Source organism: Anguilla rostrata, chromosome 7, assembly GCF_018555375.3.
Source record: "Anguilla rostrata isolate EN2019 chromosome 7, ASM1855537v3, whole genome shotgun sequence".
Taxonomy (NCBI): Eukaryota; Metazoa; Chordata; class Actinopteri; order Anguilliformes; family Anguillidae; genus Anguilla; species Anguilla rostrata.
The window spans coordinates 35,314,873-35,334,074 of record NC_057939.1 but is presented as its reverse complement, the minus strand read 5'-3'; the positions used below and the strand labels follow the sequence as shown (position 1 = coordinate 35,334,074).

At 40.8% G+C, this 19,202-nt stretch overlaps 1 protein-coding gene across 4 annotated transcripts in view; it reads left to right on the top strand.

Annotated features, from left to right (window-relative positions):
* The window catches only part of ccdc142 (coiled-coil domain containing 142), a 47,709-nt gene that overhangs the window by 13,462 nt on the left and 15,045 nt on the right, over positions 1 to 19,202 (top strand). For all 4 annotated transcript variants that reach the window (XM_064344132.1, XM_064344131.1, XM_064344130.1 and 1 more), the window contains exons 5-8: positions 1,457 to 2,932; positions 3,370 to 3,456; positions 8,736 to 8,885; positions 16,993 to 17,171. In XM_064344132.1, coding sequence (XP_064200202.1) covers positions 1,457 to 2,932; positions 3,370 to 3,456; positions 8,736 to 8,885; positions 16,993 to 17,171 — 1,892 coding nt within the window. The remainder of the gene's footprint in view (positions 1 to 1,456; positions 2,933 to 3,369; positions 3,457 to 8,735; positions 8,886 to 16,992; positions 17,172 to 19,202) is intronic.

Here is a 19,202-nt window from a genome sequence, read left to right as displayed (position 1 = left end):
TTGGCCAAATAATAAAACGCACGTGAGGCTCTGGAAGCATCTGGTCTTCTGCTAAGTTAGGTGCCACAAAGCCGTGGATTTGCTCTAGATTTGCTCCAGATTTGCTCTGAGGTCAGACTGATAGGCTACCCTGCAGTGGGGTTGCTCCGTGAATGTTATTGGGAGACAACGGGTCGTTCCCTGTTAGGGGTGGGAATTGGGCATAGCTTAGAAACTAGCAAGCTACCACTGAAAATTCTAGCTAATTAAAAACAGTCTAGCTAATGATGTTGTTGGCTAGCTTCGGAGCTAATGTACATAGCTCACGACCACATGTTAACCTGTTAACCTGGTTTAAAACCTTTTCATGTCTAGCAGGGTTTACAAGCTATAGGGTACAACCTCGCCTATGTATGTGATTAGGTTATTTGTGACAGAGTGCTATATTGTATGCTGGGATCACAGGTATAAAAACCCTGTTTTATATTGTAGAGATCCTCCTGAGGCTGCCTAGCTGCTCCCTGGCCTTTTTTTTGGGTCGGTCGCTTCATCTATGGCTGGAATGCTATAAACATATTCCTGCTTTTGATCCACTCCTACTATAGTAGGCTATTACACATGTGTATGTCTATTATGCCCCATACCCATGTAACGTAGGCTACTCGTTCTACTCCTTCAGAACTAAATATTAACTGGAAAGTTAAAAGTAGCTTTTCATGGATTGGAAATATTTGGCTTTTTCACTCTGTGAGAGGCTGTTATGTTTGGGGGAATGCTCTTTTTTGGGTGTATGAGAGAAACACATGTTCATGTTTCTTAGGTGGTGTTATGTCTTGTGCAACGTTGTGGAATTGTATTGTTAGATTTGTTTACACTACACAACCACATTTCTCCCTTGTCTTTACTCTACTATTGTACCTGCAAACAAAAAAGTCAAACTGCACTTTTGTGACAAATCTAAAGAATGGGTATGTTGGAATTTGCATGTGAAACTCTTTTAATTAATAAAAAACATAAACGAAGACAGTAGTGACCAAAAGTCAAATATTTTGACATATACTGAGAGCAATTACATTAGATGGAAAATTATTCAGTGGGTCATATTATAGCGTTGCTACCGGCGCTAGATAGTCCCCGAAAGGCTATAGAGTAAATGTATTGAACTGTTTTGCTCGGCCACAGTATCAATATTTTCACTCATTGTGGCTAAGGATAAAAAATACATTAATTAATAATTTCACAAATTTTTAGGGAATTCTTGTACATCTAATGAGGAGGTTTCTAGTTGCATTTAATGTTTTAAATAGGCTACTGATGACCACAGGTCCATGGCATGATTAGTAAGTAACCAAAACATGTACATACTAGCTGTTATACTAGATGTCTTAGTATGGTGTACATAGTACATACTAACATAGTAGTATGTAGTAAGTTAGTATGCGGTTTTGAACACAGCCCCTCTCCCTCTGCTCTCCAGTTCCCTGCATGCCAAGTTCATTCTCCTGGTCCCTGCAGAAGGCGGAGGCTTTGTTGCGGACTAGGCTGAACCCAGGGCTGCGCTGGCTGCTCAAACAGAAGTCCTTTGATGGTGGTTCTGACCCAGACAAAGAGGACACCTTCATGGTATGCCAGAACCTGACGTCCCGCTCCTCACGCCGCTTGCAGCAGCTAGAGCAGTGTGTGCTCGGACTGAGCCAGCAGTGGCAGGTGCAGCGTGCATCCACCGGAATGCAGTATGGATGCATCAGGATCCCATCCCCAGACAACTGTGAGTTTCACCACCACCCGGCTGCAGTTACCTTCGGCCAGCACTACTCCCTGCTGCAGGACCTGCTGGAAGACCGTGCCCGGCTCCTCTTCCTCCACGAGTTTGCCCATCGGTACCAAGCCGCCACCACATTCGTCGCAAACCTGGCCGGCCTGCTGGAACGGGAGCGGGCGTCGCCAGGTGCCAGGGGGCGAGGCCCATGTCCTGTGTGGTGCTATGGCGTCGGAGCTCTGTGCGAGGAACTGCGGGTCCACTTGGGTCACTGGGGTCGCCTCCGTGCCAAGGCCCAGGCTGAGCGCTGGCTGAGGTCCGCCTCCTTCTGGAGCTCTAGGACTCCGGCTGAGGCGCAACAAAGCTTGACGCTGCTGGGGCTGCAGGCGCTGGCTCTGACAGAAGAGTACCTCCAGGCAGCCCTGGCTGCCCTGGCATGGGCTGGCCCAGATGGGGTGTCTACAGAAGCCCTGGAGGACACACTGGCTGGGTTGGAGGCCTTCAACCACATTTTGGCCGAACAGGGCGTCCAGCGTGGGGCCATGGCCCAGAGGGCGATAGCCTGCCCTGCTCTGCTCACGGCAGCCGCACTGCTTCGCATCCTGGCAGAGCACAGGGGGTGGGCGGCCGCCGAGGCTCTCCACCAATGGGCCGCTGCATGGAGCAGGCCCCTCCCCGTGCTCTGCGCCTCTCCTCTGAGGTGGAAGTGGGAACAGTTTGATTGGCCTTGCCTGCTGGATCCTCTTATTTCACCAACAAAGACCACAGTTCTCCCCATGTGCCCTTGTCCACTGACTGTTTTCGTCAAACAGGATGCCGAGTTTGCAGCGAGAATTATCCAGGCCCTGCTGTCAACCACCAACCTGCTGGTGCCCCACATACCCACCCAGCCCATTGCGGACCGTCCCCAAATGGTGGATGGCTTCCCTGCACACCCCACATTGGGTAGCGGGGCTCAAGACGGGCAGGCGACCAAGAGGTGCAAGTTTGTGCAGTGGAGAGACACGGGCAAGTCTGATGCTTGCGCAGCTGTGGTGGTCCAGTACAGACGTGCTCTGTGGAAGGAGTTTGGCAGAGCCCTTCTTGCCCTTCTTTACTACCCCCCTCCTGACTGCATTCTGGGAAGTCTAAACCAGTGTACGGATCAAGCAGTTTTTCTGCTGGTCACAGAGCTGCACAGTGCCTGCAGAAAAGGTAGGAATGACCCTATCCTCCATTCTCGGGGTGGGGATATATAATGCATACCTGATTTATTTTATCCACAGCATGGTTCTTACCCATGCTGGTATTAAGCAATACACAATCCTATAATTGCTTATGTGTTATGTGTCAACGTCTGATTACAGTAGCATATAAGTATTAAATGTGATAAAATAAGCAGAAGGTTTTTCCACATCATTGTTCTAGAAATATCCGTTTGGAATATTTTCACATGCTCATTACCTAGACCATTACATCTCACCTGATGATGTTTATAAGTTCCTTGTATTACTAAGAGAAGGTTTTGGTGTTAAAGGTGTTAAGGCATTTTAGACCTTCCAAGGTATCTGGACTCAAGTAAATGTAATACTAAAAATAATATTAAATTTGAGAAGTTTTACTGATTCTTTGTGTGTGTGTGTCTGTCCTAGTTTCACTTCCTGAGGAATGTGAAGGTTTGCTAAACAATCTCTGCACCCAGATTGCCTGCAAAACAGCACTGAGTCACTGGGATGAAGGTAAGCATGATCTCAACATGCAGAGGGACTTTGGCCTCTAGAGTGCACCAGAGGACACTCACCCACATGGAGGCTCCAGAGTATTTCCTCTGCAGAGCAATTCTGTTCTTCTACGTACTCATCAATTCTCACCATTGAACGAGGTGGTTTCCTCAAAAGATTTACATTACGTTATTGCCATTTAGCAGACGCTCTTATTAAGCTTTCTCACTTTTACATAGTAAATCCATTTATACAGCTAGATGGATTTACTGAAGCAATTCAGGTATAGCATCTTGCTCAAAGGTACAACAGCAGTGTCCTACCTGGGAATCTAAGCTGCAACCTTTAGGTTACCAACCCGGATCTGAAATAGTATATTAATACATTTATAATAAATACATTTAAAAGGAACAATATATAAAAATTAAGGTGATTTCTTTTTAATTCTGACAAGCCTGCAGTTCAAGCTGCTGGAACCCTATTTTTTTTGTTAGGATTATTATTATTATTATTATTATTATTATTATTATTATTATTATTATTATTGGTCCAAGCGGAACCGTATTGTTTTTGTTAGAAGTCCTTTTATTATTATTAGGGGACCAATCAGCTAAGCTGCTGGAACCCTATTGTTGTTGTTCTGTTTTCTATTATTTGGGGTCCAAGCAGCGAAGGCTCGTGACCACAATAAGCCAACAAATCTCTAAGGAAATCTATAAGGATAGCCTAAGTTGATTGCTCAAACTATGGCCACCATCAGCGAATCAAATATCATCAAAAATCAGCAGTCTTTATACTCACTTAGCTATCATTGAATGGTAATGGTAAATGGACTGCATTTATATAGCGCTTTTATCCAAAGCGCTTTACAATTGATGCCTCTCATCCACCAGAGCAGTTAGGGGTTAGATGTCTTGCTCAGGGACACTTCGACACGCCCAGTGCGGGGATCGAACCAGCAACCCTCCGACTGCCAGACAACCGCTCTTACCTCCTGAGCTATGTCGCCCCACATTGATCATCATGAAACTTTGCAGGATTGTCTAGCAGCAATCTATAAGAAAATTTCTTCTGTCCAAATGGTGGTGCTATAGAGCAAGGTGAAAATGTGTAATTTGAACAGCTCATAACTATGAAACCGAGACACGTGACTAGTACTTATAGATGCCCCTCCTCAAGATGAACAAAAAAGCTTCTTGGACCAAACACATATACCATATTGGATTTCCGTCATTTTTAATTTAATGAAAAACCTTAAAAATGTATCTCCACCTGAACTGTTTGAGCAATTTGGACAAAACATAATGTACAGCTTCTACTCATGAAGATCTGAATTCACAGCATAAGAAATGTTTCTACCTAAAAAAATGAGGCCGCACTAAGCCAATGAATTTTGTCGCTCTGGCTGATAAAAGGAGCTCTAACTTCTGAAGGAACTGCCTAATCAATACAATACTTGAGAAATTGTGTTTATTGGCCATTAGGCTTAAGCCCACAAAATTTAGTGTAATTCCATCCATAGTGTGCACTATAGCGAACAAATGGTCATAAACATTTAACTTATTGGCGTGAACACCTAGCGCCCATGACGCCGGAGTCCTAAGATTGCTCAACTCAGACATTCTGTGCTCCTTCAACCAAATAATGAGTTGAAAACACAAACTCTGTGTTCTAGCTTTATTGTTAGACGATTCAGGACAACTATGCCAAATAACGGAGTTTCGTAGTGCCACCATTGTCACGCTGGTCATCCATTTACCAAGCACCCCCTCTTCTGTAACTACACCCCCATGCATGACACACTGGACAATAGTGTCTATCTGGGCATACACATAAACATTCTTTTACCACTAAAAATGTGTATTCCGTCGTAGTAACAAGATAAAGCCAACAATAGCCGAAGGTATGCCAGTACAGCTGTGAAAAACGCTGCTTACTGAACATTGAAATAAACAAGAGGAATTTTAAAATGTCATTCTACTGTCAATATCTGCGACTAAATATGGAGTAAATATACAACATTCGTTTCGAAGTTGGCACTTCGTTTTACGCGTAGAGATGTCCCTTTCAGGACTGAGTGGTCGTATATTGTCTTGGACAATCCGTTTGTGAAATATATGCTCATTTGTGACGCCTGGGTACCTTCCAAAATGTTGTTTATGGTGTTGTTACCCTTTGTTGTACAATCTGGGTTGATTGACAATTAATCTAACCAATAGGTGACAGAATAAGCTTTCTAACGATGTATAATATGTATAATATTAATTTTAATATAATAATCATTTATAGCCCTGCGTAACCGAAAGTTGTGAATAATTATCTCCACATTACGCGTTCATTCTGTGGCAGCAGTAAAATACACTGCATTCGGCAAAACTTTATAGAAGCATTTCGTCATTTCATGGAAAATATTATTCTTGAGAACTTCTGAGCATGACTAAGGCATATGTTTGCTGGTATACTCAGCTGATACTGTTTTCTGGACAGAAGGGGAGAACGACATCATTGATTTTCTGGTTTCTGTCTCTATACACTGAACACAGATAAGATTTCTTCATCGATATGTAAGTATTACTGCTCAAAATATTTCAGTTATATATGTTATTCTTGAAACTGAGTGACGTTAAATAGGTTAGTGGTATTTTATAATGAGCATATTTCACACTAACGTAAACATTTGTTGGTAGTTCAGTAGGATTTGTGTTTCATGCATCGAATGTGATGTAAGCTTGAACATTGCTAAAATGTGTTGAACGGTAGAATATTGTTTTAATGTCGTCCCAACCCCATACAAGAAAACATTACATACTGTAGAGTACTGAAAAACATACGAGAGTTAATGATTACACATGTAGGTATTGTACCACATTGTGTGATATTGTTTTTGCATTATTTTTTAATCTGATATCAATGTTTCAATTTAAACCTTCATGAGAGCCACTTTTATATTCATTATAATGGCCAAAAAGCATTTTATTTATTTTTGGAGAGATTTTGGACATGTTTCTGGACCCCTAGATATTTTAGAGCACTGTACTGATGGAAAGCTTGTAATTCCCACTTGAAAATGATCCAAAAGTGAGTTTCTTGAGTCAAAATAATTGATTTGTAGTGAAATACATTACAGTGCCTTCGGAAAGTATTCAGACCCCTTCACTTTTTTCACATTTTGTTACGTTATAGCCTTATTCTAAAATTGTTTAAATTCATTTTTATTCTCATCAATCTACACACAAGGAGTTGTTTGGATTTTCCCATGGTATCAAGGGCAAAAAGGCAGTGGCTCTAAAGGTGGGCCCTTAAATACAGCCACAGGTGCCAATTAACTCCCAATTAACTCCTGATTATGACAATTGACCAAACAGAAGCTTCTAAGAAGTCATTACATCAGTTTCTGGAATCTTCCAGACTGTTTAAAGACAGTCAACTTGGTGTATGTAAACTTTAGACCCACTGAAATTATGATATAGTGAATTAAAGCTGAAATAATTCTGTCTTCTTTTAAAATTACCTCTGATGTGAACAAAGTAGATGCCCTAATTGACTTGCCAAAATAAATGTATGGTAATATGAAATGTGTTGTGAAAAACTGAGTTTGAATATATTTAGCCTATGTTTATGTAAACTTTTGGCCTCAACGGTACATGTGCATAAATTATTTATGTTTATTAGCTGCGACCGCAGCTCTATAGCTCTGTCTTTCGGTCGGTTGGTCGGTTGGTCCACAAAAATTGTCCCACCCCGTAGCGGCCACAGTTTTCGCCCCAGGAGGCTGAAATTTGGCATGGACGTTGGTCATGACCAAGGTAGAGCTGAGTAATTTTCAAGGCCGATTGACCAAGAGGGGGCGTGGGGATGGGCGTGGCCTATCACAAAAAGGTGCATAATCCCGAATGGATTCACAGATTTGCACAAGATTTTGTGGAAAGGTTGGTCATGAGCCAAAGAAGAGGTCACGTGTTTGTGTGAGGGTGTGTGCGTGGATGCATGCACACATGGATGCATGCACGTGTGCGGCCGCAGCTGTTGCGGATTCGCGCTTGTTCGCTAATGCAATTACATGTGTCTCAATCAATTGTGAAAGGAAGTCCAATTACACAGTTATGTAAATATGGGATTTCATAATGGAATACACCATTTTAAATATTACATTTAGAAAGTTTTCATTTAGGTTTCCTTGCATTTCTTAATAAAATCTTTTGTAATCATAATTGAGAGTCGTTATTAACTTAATATGACATTGGCATAGTCATAGTTTATGTTTTTTTTTTACCTCCCATTTCACCTAGATTAACCATGAGGTGGAATTGCCCAGAACCACCAAACTTGGTAGGCTTGTTTGGATGACTTAACTTTTTGATCCTTCAAATTATGAGATAGATTGAATACCTGGTGGTGATGTAGTGCAAATTGACCAATTTGAATGAAATTTTCACACCCCACTTTTATTCAGGTATTACTTTTCTAGCACTTACGACTAAATATGACCAAATGAAAAGCCAATGGCTTTTCACAAAAAATTCCAGAATCATTTGACATAAAGTTGAAACATGGCATAGTATGTACATAAAGTTTTAGCCCAATTCAACCAATCAGAAATTCATTATAAATCATGGTTTTTTTCAGAGATTTCGAACTTACTACAATGACAAAAGCTCTCATTGGGAACTTAGAAATGTGCTAATTGGGTCAGTGCCATCTTGAATTGGCTGTCATTTTGTATTACATTTACTCATCTATTACTTTTCTTAGTTATTCCTTAACCACTACGCTGATTCTTATGAAACTTGGATATACGTACATTGCTAGAGGGTGGCACCCAATAACTCAATTCCAAATTTGGTGGAAATTAGCCACTTGGTACCGCTGTAATAGTCAGTTGAATTTGTCATTATTATCTGATTATAACTGCTGCACTGTTTGACCTAGAGGCGTGGAAAGAATATCAGTAGATTCCTCCTCACAAAGAACAAATTTGCCTCTAGGAACGTATGACCACCATATTGTATTTTCCGCCATGAGGAATTTTATGAATAAATTAAAATGTTTCTCCTCCTTTCAAAATTAGCATAGGAAAGACTTTTCTGTTTGGTATGACACAAACAAGATATCATATCCATAATTGATAACATACCTTTACTTCACTACTGCCCAACAGTGGGTGTTTTGAATGGCTTTGTTAGTATGCATATTTTTTTGTCTCTCTCGTGTTATGTGTGTATGTGTATATGTGTGTGTTTGTGTGTATGTGTGTGCACCAATATTGATGAGCTTGTGTACACCTGTGTGTGTTACAGTTCTATGTGTGTCTCTGGGGACGGGAATGAAGGATAAATGTCTTCCTGATTCTGTGGGGGGAGACTCTGCAGTCAGGACCCCCACCGCAGAGCTTCTCCTGCAGCTCCTTCCCCCACTCCACACCACCCTGAACTGCCTGGAGCACTCAGGTAACCTCCTCGTCTTAGCTCTACATCCTCTCCCCCCTTTTCCATATCTCTGTAACATCACCCAATTCCTCTCTCTTTCCTTTTCTTTCTTCTGCTTCTCTCCCTCATTTTCATCTCTAATGTCCTCTCTCTATCCTACTTCTCTGTTCTAAAATAGTCTCAATTGTTTTGCTCCTCTTCTTAATCTCTGCAAACAAATATATTTCTAAGTTGATCCTTCTAAAGAATTTTTGTAGGAATCCAAAAGAAGCCTAAACTCAAGCCATTGGCAGAGAATTCAGCCTTTTTAGCCCCCATTTTTTCCTCATTTCTAAATTATTGTTCTATCTGATGCTACATTTTTCCTTTCTGGTGAAATTAAAACAAACTTGATTTTATACTACCTGCAAAATGTTTACTATCTCATAATCTAAATATAAAACCTTAAAGCATGTTCAGGTGACTGTTCTGGACCAAAAGCTATTTTCTGCATTTAAGAAAATATGATTACTTCATACTGTACAATGTATGTAATTATACATAATGTATGCCAGTTTGCTTGCTCTTGAACGTATTTTCAGTGAGATTATTGAATCCAGAAAGATGAAATGAAATGGCAAGACACACCATGTATTTTTTTCTTTTGACAGATTCCTGTCTGCTCTATTGTGGGCAAACCCCCTTCCATACATTCCATACATTCCACATAGCTTACCTGCAGTGTTAGATTTTTATGCCTCTGCGACGGCACAGCCGTGGCCGAAGGCATTATGTTTTCGGGTTGTCCGTCTGTCCGTCCGTCCGTCTCGATTATTGTGAACGCGATATCTCAGGAACGCCTTGAGGGAATTTCTTCAAATATGGCCCAAACATCCACTTGGACTCAAGGATGAACTGATTAGATTTTGGTGGTCAAAGGTCAAGGTCACTGTTACCTCACAAAACACATTTTTGGCCATAACTCAATGCTAATTATGACAAAGTTTCATACAAATGTCTAATAGGATAAAATAACGAAGTGATAACGGTCAAACAGAGCACTCACTACTGGTTGGCGGAGGCATACAACTGCGAGGCAGTATTTCTAGTTACATAGATTATCTGAAGGAGTTGTTTTCTGTTCCATGGAGTTTGTTGCAGGATGAGCCCAGGTTATGGGGGTAATTAAAGCACTGAGGACAGGCGTGTTGCTCCACGCAAATCAACAGGCCTGTCATGTTTACGGTTTTCCTTCGAGGATTTCCCGTTAGCACTCAGAGGTTATGTGTTACTCAAGAAATGCAGCAGCCCACATAAGCCTGGCCAACTCTGTCCTTAGTGTTTACTCTACCAGATTATTCAGTCATCTGTGTGATCATGTGAACCTATGGTTCACCTCCCATTACCTGTAAGTTAGATCCTTTTCAGTAAATCCCCAGGAAGGAATACATTATGCTGAGTTCAGCTTTCAGGAAGTAGTTTTATTTGAACTTCAGAGATACAAGATGCACAGGATGAATATCTGTAACTGAGTGCAATGTCAAAATACACCAATTTTACAAATTTCAGTGCTTCAATTATTGGAATCCCTATTTACATCACGGTAGAGCCTTATTTTCTGGATGGGTAGAGTGTTGTCCAATGTTATCTTTCACTGTAGACTGTTACCTTCACTGTAGACTGTTAATACTGGGGGTCTTCAAGGCCTGGCTTGATGCAGTGTTAGATCCTATCTAGCTTTTAGGTAAACTAAGCATTAAGTACAGTTTAGTGGTAGGAATAGACGATCAGTGTTGGGCTGAATGGCCTGTTCTCATCGTACGTTATGTTATGTTATCTAATGTTATCTCTCACGGTTTCTCTCAGTTAAAATTTTTAAGCATGAAGGTGATGTATTTCTGTTATAGTTCATGACAACTGACTGTCATGGCAAGAGACAACCGACAATTTATGGTGGAAAAACTTAGGGTCAGAAAGCTATTTATTGGGATGGCAGGTATGCCATCCTGCCAAGGTGTAACTTGACAGCATGCCCCATATCTATACAGCACTCAGTGGGTTTACATGATGTTTGAAAAAGTTGATTTATTGTATTATTCCGGCTAAAACTGGACTTTTAAAAATCATGTAAACACTGTAGTCCGACTGAAATCGTACGAAGTTGAATTTTTCAAAGTCGGACTAACATACCTAGATAATGTGGTTCGGGGTTGATTTACTACGGCAGGTATACACTTTAATCGGACTACAATTGGCCTAGGCGTTCTGCGCATGTTCCGTAATTTACATAGCAACTACTGTGGCCAAACAGAATTGATAACGTTTCAGAAAATATATAACTTTAAAGATTTAATTCAATCTTCTACTGGGACTTTTGCTGTTTATTGAGGGTGTGACGGAAAATTTCAATGCTGCTGACTATAATCAAATGTTTTTTCACATTTACTGTTCGATTGAGCAAGTAGGCTACCATTCAAAGTACATTTTAATGGGTTAGCACTTTCCGATTGTGCTAGCTACTTCACCTTAACTTTGTACAGGGATCAATAAAGGCTAACAGCACAATACCACTTAATTATTGTCACTTCTATCACCACTGTAATGAACTAAAAAAAGGCGACAAATGACCTTTTCTGTGAGAAATGCATTGTCACGCGCATACACTGCTGGCGACATTCTAAAGCTCCGTTTTGCCCTCCCTAGTATCATGGCGAAAAAAACACATTTCACATTTCTGGATGGAAGAGGAGACCAACTTCATGCTATCGCAACTAAAGGAGTTAAATATCCTACAATACATGGATGGAATAAAAATGCGGAATGGCGAACTATTCAAAAAAGTTGCGACAAAATTAGAGGAAGCAGGATTTATAAGAAGCCTTCGTCAAACACACCTCGGTAAATAATTTGATTCTTTCTGAGTCATGTATTTTGGGACAACGACCATAATCCAATTCAATCTTATCTTTTGTCAAATCGAGCTATTAATATAGATTCATTTCAACTGTGCATGTAAACGCACAGTTGAAATGAATTCACTGGCACTTTTCAGGGTTTCCTACAGAAATAACCGCAATGACCACAGACTTTCAAAACATTCATTTCTGTACCTTCTGACCGCATTTCAACAGACAGAATTCTTTATTTTTTCTTTATTTTTACTACTTCCCACATTTTAGAATAATAGTCAAGTCGTCAAAACTATGAAATAATACAAATGGAATTATGCAGTGACCAAAAAAAGGTAAAAGAAAGCTATCTTATATATTTTACACTCTTCAAAGTAGCCACCCTTTTCCTTGATAACAGTTTGGCACACTCTTGACATTCTCCCAACTTCATGAGGTAGCCACCTGGGATGCTTTTCCAACGGTCTTGAAGCATTTCCCATATAAGCTGAGCACTTGTTGGCTGTTTTTCCTTCACTCTCCGGTCCAACTCAACCCAAACCGTCTCTGTTGGGTTTAGGTCAGGTGACTGTGGACGCCAGGTCATCTGATGCAGCACTTCATCACTCTCCTTCTTTGTCAAATAGCTCTTACACAGCCTGGAGGTGTGTTTTGGGTCATTGTCCGTTGAAAAACAAATGACGGCCCAACTAAGCTGTGGTAGCCATGCTGGTTAAGTATGCCTTCAATTATAAATAAATCGGCAACGGTGTCACCAGCAAAGCACCCCAACACCATCACACCTCCTCCCCCATGCTTCAGGGTGGGAACTACATATCCAGACATCATCGTTCACCTTCTCTGCGTCTCACGAAGACATGGTGGTTGGATCCAAAAATCTCAAATTTGGACTCATCAGACCAAAGGACAGATTGTCCCTGGTCTGATGTCCACTGCCTGTGTTCCTTGGACCAATAAAGTCTCTTCTTATTTGTCTCCCTCAGTAGTGGTTTCTTTGCAGCAATTCTACCATGAAAGCCTGATTCACACAGTCTCCTCAGAACAGTTGATGTTGAGATGTGTCTCCTGCTTGAACTCAGTAAAGCATTTTTTTGGCCTCTTATCTGAGGTGCTGTTAACTGCCGATTTCTGAGGCTGGTGACTCTAATAAACTTATCCTGTGCAGCAGAGGTAACTCTTGCTCTGCCTTTCCTGTGGCGATCCTCATGAGTGTCTGTTTCATCATAGCGCTTCATGGTTTTTGCTACTGCACTTGAAGAAACTTTTAAAGTTCTTGAAATTTTCTGAATTTACTGACCTTAATTTCTTAAAGTAATGATGGACTTGTCATTTCTCTTTACTAAGTTGAGCTGTTCTTGCCATATTATGGACTACTACAACCAGAAATGATGGCCTTCTACCTAATAGGGCTATTTAACACCCACCCTACCTTGTCATAACACAACTGGTAGGCAGTAGGCATTAATGAGAAAAGACATAACCACAAATTAACTTTTAAACATTCTCCACCTCTAAATTTCACTGAAGTTCTAAATGAAAACTACATGTTGGGGGAAACATAAACACATTTTTTTCAGTTTTAGTTTTGTAAAGATATTCATATATAGGCATCAACTTCTATCCATCCATCCATTATCTATACCCACTTATCCTGAGCAGGGTCACGGGGGGTGCTGGAGCCTATCCCAGCGTGCATTGGGTGAATACACCCTGGACAGGCCACCAATCTATCGCAGGGCACACACCATTCATTCACACACTCATACCTATGGGCAATTTAGACTCTCTAATTAGCCTTCCTGCATGTCTTTGGACTGTGGGAGGATACCGGAGTACCCGAAGGAAATCCACGCGGACGTGGGGAGAACATGCAAACTCCACACAGAAAGGCCCCAAGCTGAGATTCAAACCCACAACCTTCTTGCTGTAAGGCGACAGTGCTACCCACTGCACTTTCAGCATAAGCCTTTAGATCAAAATGTCTTTAAGATCATGAGAAATATACATTCAGTCAGGTGTGTCCAAACTGGTACTGTGTATAACCCACTGAAGGTCCACCCATTCCTTCTCTTGTTTTTCTCCCCTATTTAGCTCATGTGACTCTCCTCATGACCTTTCCAATAATCTCCTGACACTCAATTGGCTCTTAATTTCACTGGCTAACTGAACCCATGGATGCGCTTTCTGTTGTTATGAATTAATCCTGCCTGCATGCACGTGCATACATCCTGTTCTACATTCTCTGACTGTAACACCCATATGAAGGAAAATAGACCATAATCTTGTTGTCTGCTCCCTCCCTGTTTGTTGTCTGTTTATTCAGATTATAATATGAATGAATTTTGGTTGATCAATTGATCGGTTTTATTTGTATAGCGCATTTTACAAATTATTTGTGACTGTACACTTCACTTTATACCTCAGTGTAAGCCCCCACAAAGCAAGTCCAAGGTTATATTGGCAAGGAGAAACTCCTTGGACCACATACAGCAATAAACCTTATGAGGAACCCTGGCTACGTCCCTAATGACTCACTTGTTCACTCATTCACTATTCCCTATATAGTGAAAGATATGTAGCACACTACATAGGGAGTGAGCGGCAGAACAAGCATTTGCTTTGGGACGCTGTTGTCATCACCCTGCGCCGCTACTATCTTTTGAATATCTGTCGCACAATAACAGAAATTGCGTTCGTTATTGATGTGGCGAGAAAGCGATGTTGTTTTTTGGTCCCTGATAAAATATTTTTTTAACGTAATTTGTACATATATATATATGAAATTCTCGGTTAGATATTCATTAATATTGGCATCGACCAAATGCATAGCAATGTACTGTTCAAAAATCTTTTATCAGGGACCGAAAATGACGTTTTGCTTGAGTTGCACTGCTACCGAGATTAGCTAGCTTCTTAGCTAGCAAGCAGCTCTCCGAGAAAAACCGTTAACGTTACACTTGGCCCTCTAACGAAAATTGGTAACTTTTTTGTATTGAATATGCACATTTAATTCATGATTTGACATAACTATGGACAGCTTGCATTTACCCAAGCAGCTACCGCTCGCATTTTCCAACCGCCATCTTTGCTGAAATAAACCGTAAAGCCCTACCGCAGTGTATTGTGGGATGTTGGGCTTCCGGATAGTAGCACAGTGCATTGTGGGGCGGAAGTAGTTCACTATATAGTGTGCTACAATTTTGTTTCTCAGATGGGACACACTACAAAATGGCTGATGCCAAAAGTAGCCCCCCGTCGGGTTCTGAAAGAGCAATAATGCACCACTTTAACAACTCATAAAGGATGTGTCCCCTCCCCCAGATGCCAGACCACCCTGCATCCTACATAAAACCTGTATTAGTGTGCTCACATGCCTTTGTTTTAGCTTTGGAGCTAGCTTCACCAGCTTGGATACTTAGTGGATGAGTGATTTAACCCCTTCTGCAGACTTGGGGCGGGGGGGAGGGGGGGGGGGGTACGACTGCATTGAGGTATGTCACTACAGCGAAGAAATAAACATGATTGAAAACAGCTTTCCTGGGATTAAAATGGGTTAAAAAGATGGGGAAAGTAAAAGATCCTTGCAGTAATGCACTTGAAACCACTCCCATCAGAAAGGCCAAAACATCCCATTGTGTCCTGGTCCAGCTCAGTGAAAAGAATACAATAAATATTGTCAGATATGTAGTGCTTAGATTATGGCCTTTGAGAGGGAAAAAGCGTAAATTTGATACAATATTATATTGTTTCTAAGAATATGGCCTGCCCTCCCCTTCACAAGCATCAAAGCAAATGTGATAGGGGCAAGTCAAAATCCCCCGATACCCTAATCTAGGCAGATGATCTTTGGGTCTCACCTCTGACAGAGTTTGTCTCAGAAGAGACAGGACACCATATCGGGGGTCAGAGACCCTGCATGGCTATATGCATAACATCTCACTTTCCCATTTCCTCTTTAAGTTTGAATGCAATCTTTAGGTAGGCCAGTCTTTATCATAAATTAGTCTGACCCCCCTTCCATTCTCTCCTACACCCTAACTCGGCACCCAATCAGGACAAACATCCTCAAGCCATGCTGGGTAAGGTATTTAAGATAGCCACAGGAAAAAAGTTGTCTTGTGTTGAGGTTTGTTTCGGAGCCTTGAAGAAGAGTTTTTCTCTTTTCATTTTGGTGGTGGTTTGTGTGTTTTTAGCTGGTTTCCTTTCATACTGGGGTGCTTAAACTGGAAGTGGGTGATACTTTGGCAAGGTCTGGCTTATCTATCTTTCTCTCTCTCTTTTCTGATATTTCATAATCAATGGTTTAATGTTTTGTATAATGTCTTCTGTTTTGTAATTTAGAAGTAGTGTACCTGCCTTCAATAAAGAATGCATGATTTCAATTCATTAATCTAATTGATTGCTTCATATTCAATTCAATTATTTAATATTGAAACCATATATAGATCTTGTTTTGACTTGTTGGTTGTTTCCACTAGTGCACTGTAGACTGACCTATCAATGAATTTGGCGATTTAATTGATAATTCTCATTGTAAACATAATTATTATATTAAATCACATAAAATATATTTTACATGTAGGTTAAGTAAGAGGTTCTAGCACGCAACAGCGCTTGTGTTCAGTATTCAGAGTGTTGAACATCTTAACAAGGGCATTGACCGTTGGCACTGCTGGATTCAGAAAATAAACATATTATTAATTAATCCTTGTTAATTAATTAATTAATTAAAAATGAATTAATCACAATATGTATCTTTCGTACACATATTTGCTTGTGTTGTCCATCCGTTGTTGCTTTAAAATGAAATTTTATACATTTTGCTAAATGTGTCATGCGTAGAAGTATCCCGGAGTTATGTGACTGCATGGGTAGGGTGCTTTACAGTTTAGAAAAGACAGCTGTACCTGCTAGGTGTATACCTCTCCACAATAAGCCTGCAAAATCTGTGCAGTTTGTAGAAATAACCCCACCCACTTTTGGGACATTACCAGTATTGTATGACCAACCACATTAACTGCAGTAATGTGGTTGGATCTGAAGTGAAGGCAGCTATTCAAACTGCAAAAAACTGAAAAATTCAGTGAACTGCCCTCTGTGGGTCGGTCCATCATCTGAGCTGGAACATCAATGGTGCTTCTATGGCTGTGGCCGTAATCCTAGATATATCTTGAGATTTGTCTGACAAGGTTCCACGATGAGGAAGTACAGGGAATGACTGCGTGTCTCTTATATTTCAGTTGGGGGCAGCACTGAGCTCTTGGATCCAAGGACCCTACGCTTCCTCCAGGTTTTGCTGCTGAGTCAGGCCGTAGTCACTGTCCACAGCTCCACCTTCTGGGTTATGAGCAAAGCCTATCAGTTCCTCTGCTCCTGGTCCCTTAACAAGTTTCTGCTGGTCACCCTAGGAGACCTTAAGGTAAGACCCACATCACCAATTCTGGGCACAAGGGAGGAATTTGCAACTGTGAAAATTAAAAAGTTAATTTCCACTATCAGATCTCAAACTGAGCTTCCACAGAAATGTCATCTTCATGTAGTCTTTCTATTTTTACTTGCCTATAATATAATGTTTAATACCTTTTGTTTCATTGTGGGCTTAATATTGTTCCAGTTACAGCGTAAATATGTTTTAACCTGTTCTAACCTGTTAGGAAGTTCACAGCCACTTTGAGTCTGTTCTAATGGATGGTCCAAAACATATCCTGACTTGGGTAGTCGGTGCAGATGGAGTAATTGTTCACAGTCAGCATTAACTCGCCAAATCTGAATATTTGCCTATACCTGTTTAGCGGGTAGCCAGGGGAAAACCCTAGTGCAATTTTCGTACTGTGGTTAAAATGTTCCTTCAGAATCAGTAGGTTCATTATTATTATCCAATTAACAAAAATGGGGCAGTGTTAAGAACATTTCATTATTGACCAACAGCAGTGTTTATCTCACCTTCTTTTCTCCGTGTTCTGTCCCCCAATCTGAGCCCCTACCTTAAGAAAAAGTGTGCTTTGTTTATAATTACATTGCAATATACAAATAATATAAAAGCAAAATGAGCAAATATCATATGAGAATTTTGTAAATTCTAGTCTAAAGGTTTAAATATCCCTAGATTGCAATCAAAAAGTATTGAATTTGGAATTTAAAAATGGCAGAGGCCTCACATATTGCATTTTGGTACATTAGTGTAGTCTGATTGTTAATTTGCTGAGACAAGTTGTATGTTGTAGATAGATGACTGCTGGGAGCATATATGATATAGCTCAGTAGGTAAGAGTGGTTGTCTCGCAGTCAGAGGGTTGCCAGTTCAATCCCCGCTCTGGGCATGTCGAAGTGTCCCTGAGCAAGACACCTAACCCCTAAATGCTCTGGTGAATGAGAGGCATCAATTGTAAAGCGCTTTGGATAAAAGCGCTATATAAATGCAGTCCATTTACCAATTACCATACTAAATGTGTGTTGGTAGTGTACATCATGCTAACTAGGTGTTGGTAATGTGGACGACGCTAACTGTTGGTGGTATAGATGATGCTAACCGTATGTTGGTGCAGTAGCTGATGCTAACTTTGGGCTGGGTGTATAGATGATGCTAACTGTGCATTGCAAGTGTAGATGATGCTACAGTAACTGTATGTTGGTACTGAAGATGATTATATGTGTCGGTAGTGTAGATGGTTCAAATTTGTTTTGGTACTGTTGATGATTCTTACTGTGTTGGTAGTGTAGATCCTTCTAACTACACTACCGGTCTAAAGTTTTCGAACACAGCCATTTTTTCCAGTTTTATTGACATTTAAGCAGTTCAAGTCTAGCGAATGACCTGAAATGGTACAAAGGTAAGCGGTAAACTGCCAGAGGTTAAAAAAAAGGTTTAGGTTACCAAAAACTGAAAAATAATGTAAATTTCAGAGGCCTTATTTAAAAGGCCTTTTTCAGGGCGAGAAATAATGGCGAGAAAAAGACGATTAACAAAGGAAGACAGACGGACCATTATATAACCCTTAAAAGTGTAGGTCTTTCCTTTAGAGAAGTTGCAAAGAAAGCCAAGGTGTCAATGAGAATGCTTTCCTGCACCATCAAAAGGCACTTGGAAACTGGAGGAAACTCTGACAGGAAGAGGTCTGGCGGACCCATAGCCACAACAGAATCAGAAGACAACTTTCTGAGAGTCAACAGCTTGCGTGATATATGGCTCACAGGACAACAGCTTCAAGCACAGCTTAACAGTGGTTGAAGTAAGCAAGTCTCAGTTTTAACTGTGAAGAGAAGACTTCGAGCTGCCGGATTGATAGGTCAAGTGGCAGTATGAAAGCCATTGCTAAAATGGCAAAATAAGAAAAACAGGCTTGCCTGGGCCATGAAGCACCGGCAGCGGACTACTGAAGACTGGAATAAGGTCTTATGGACCGATTAATCAAAATTTGAAATCTTCGGTTCATCACGCAGGGTTTTTGTA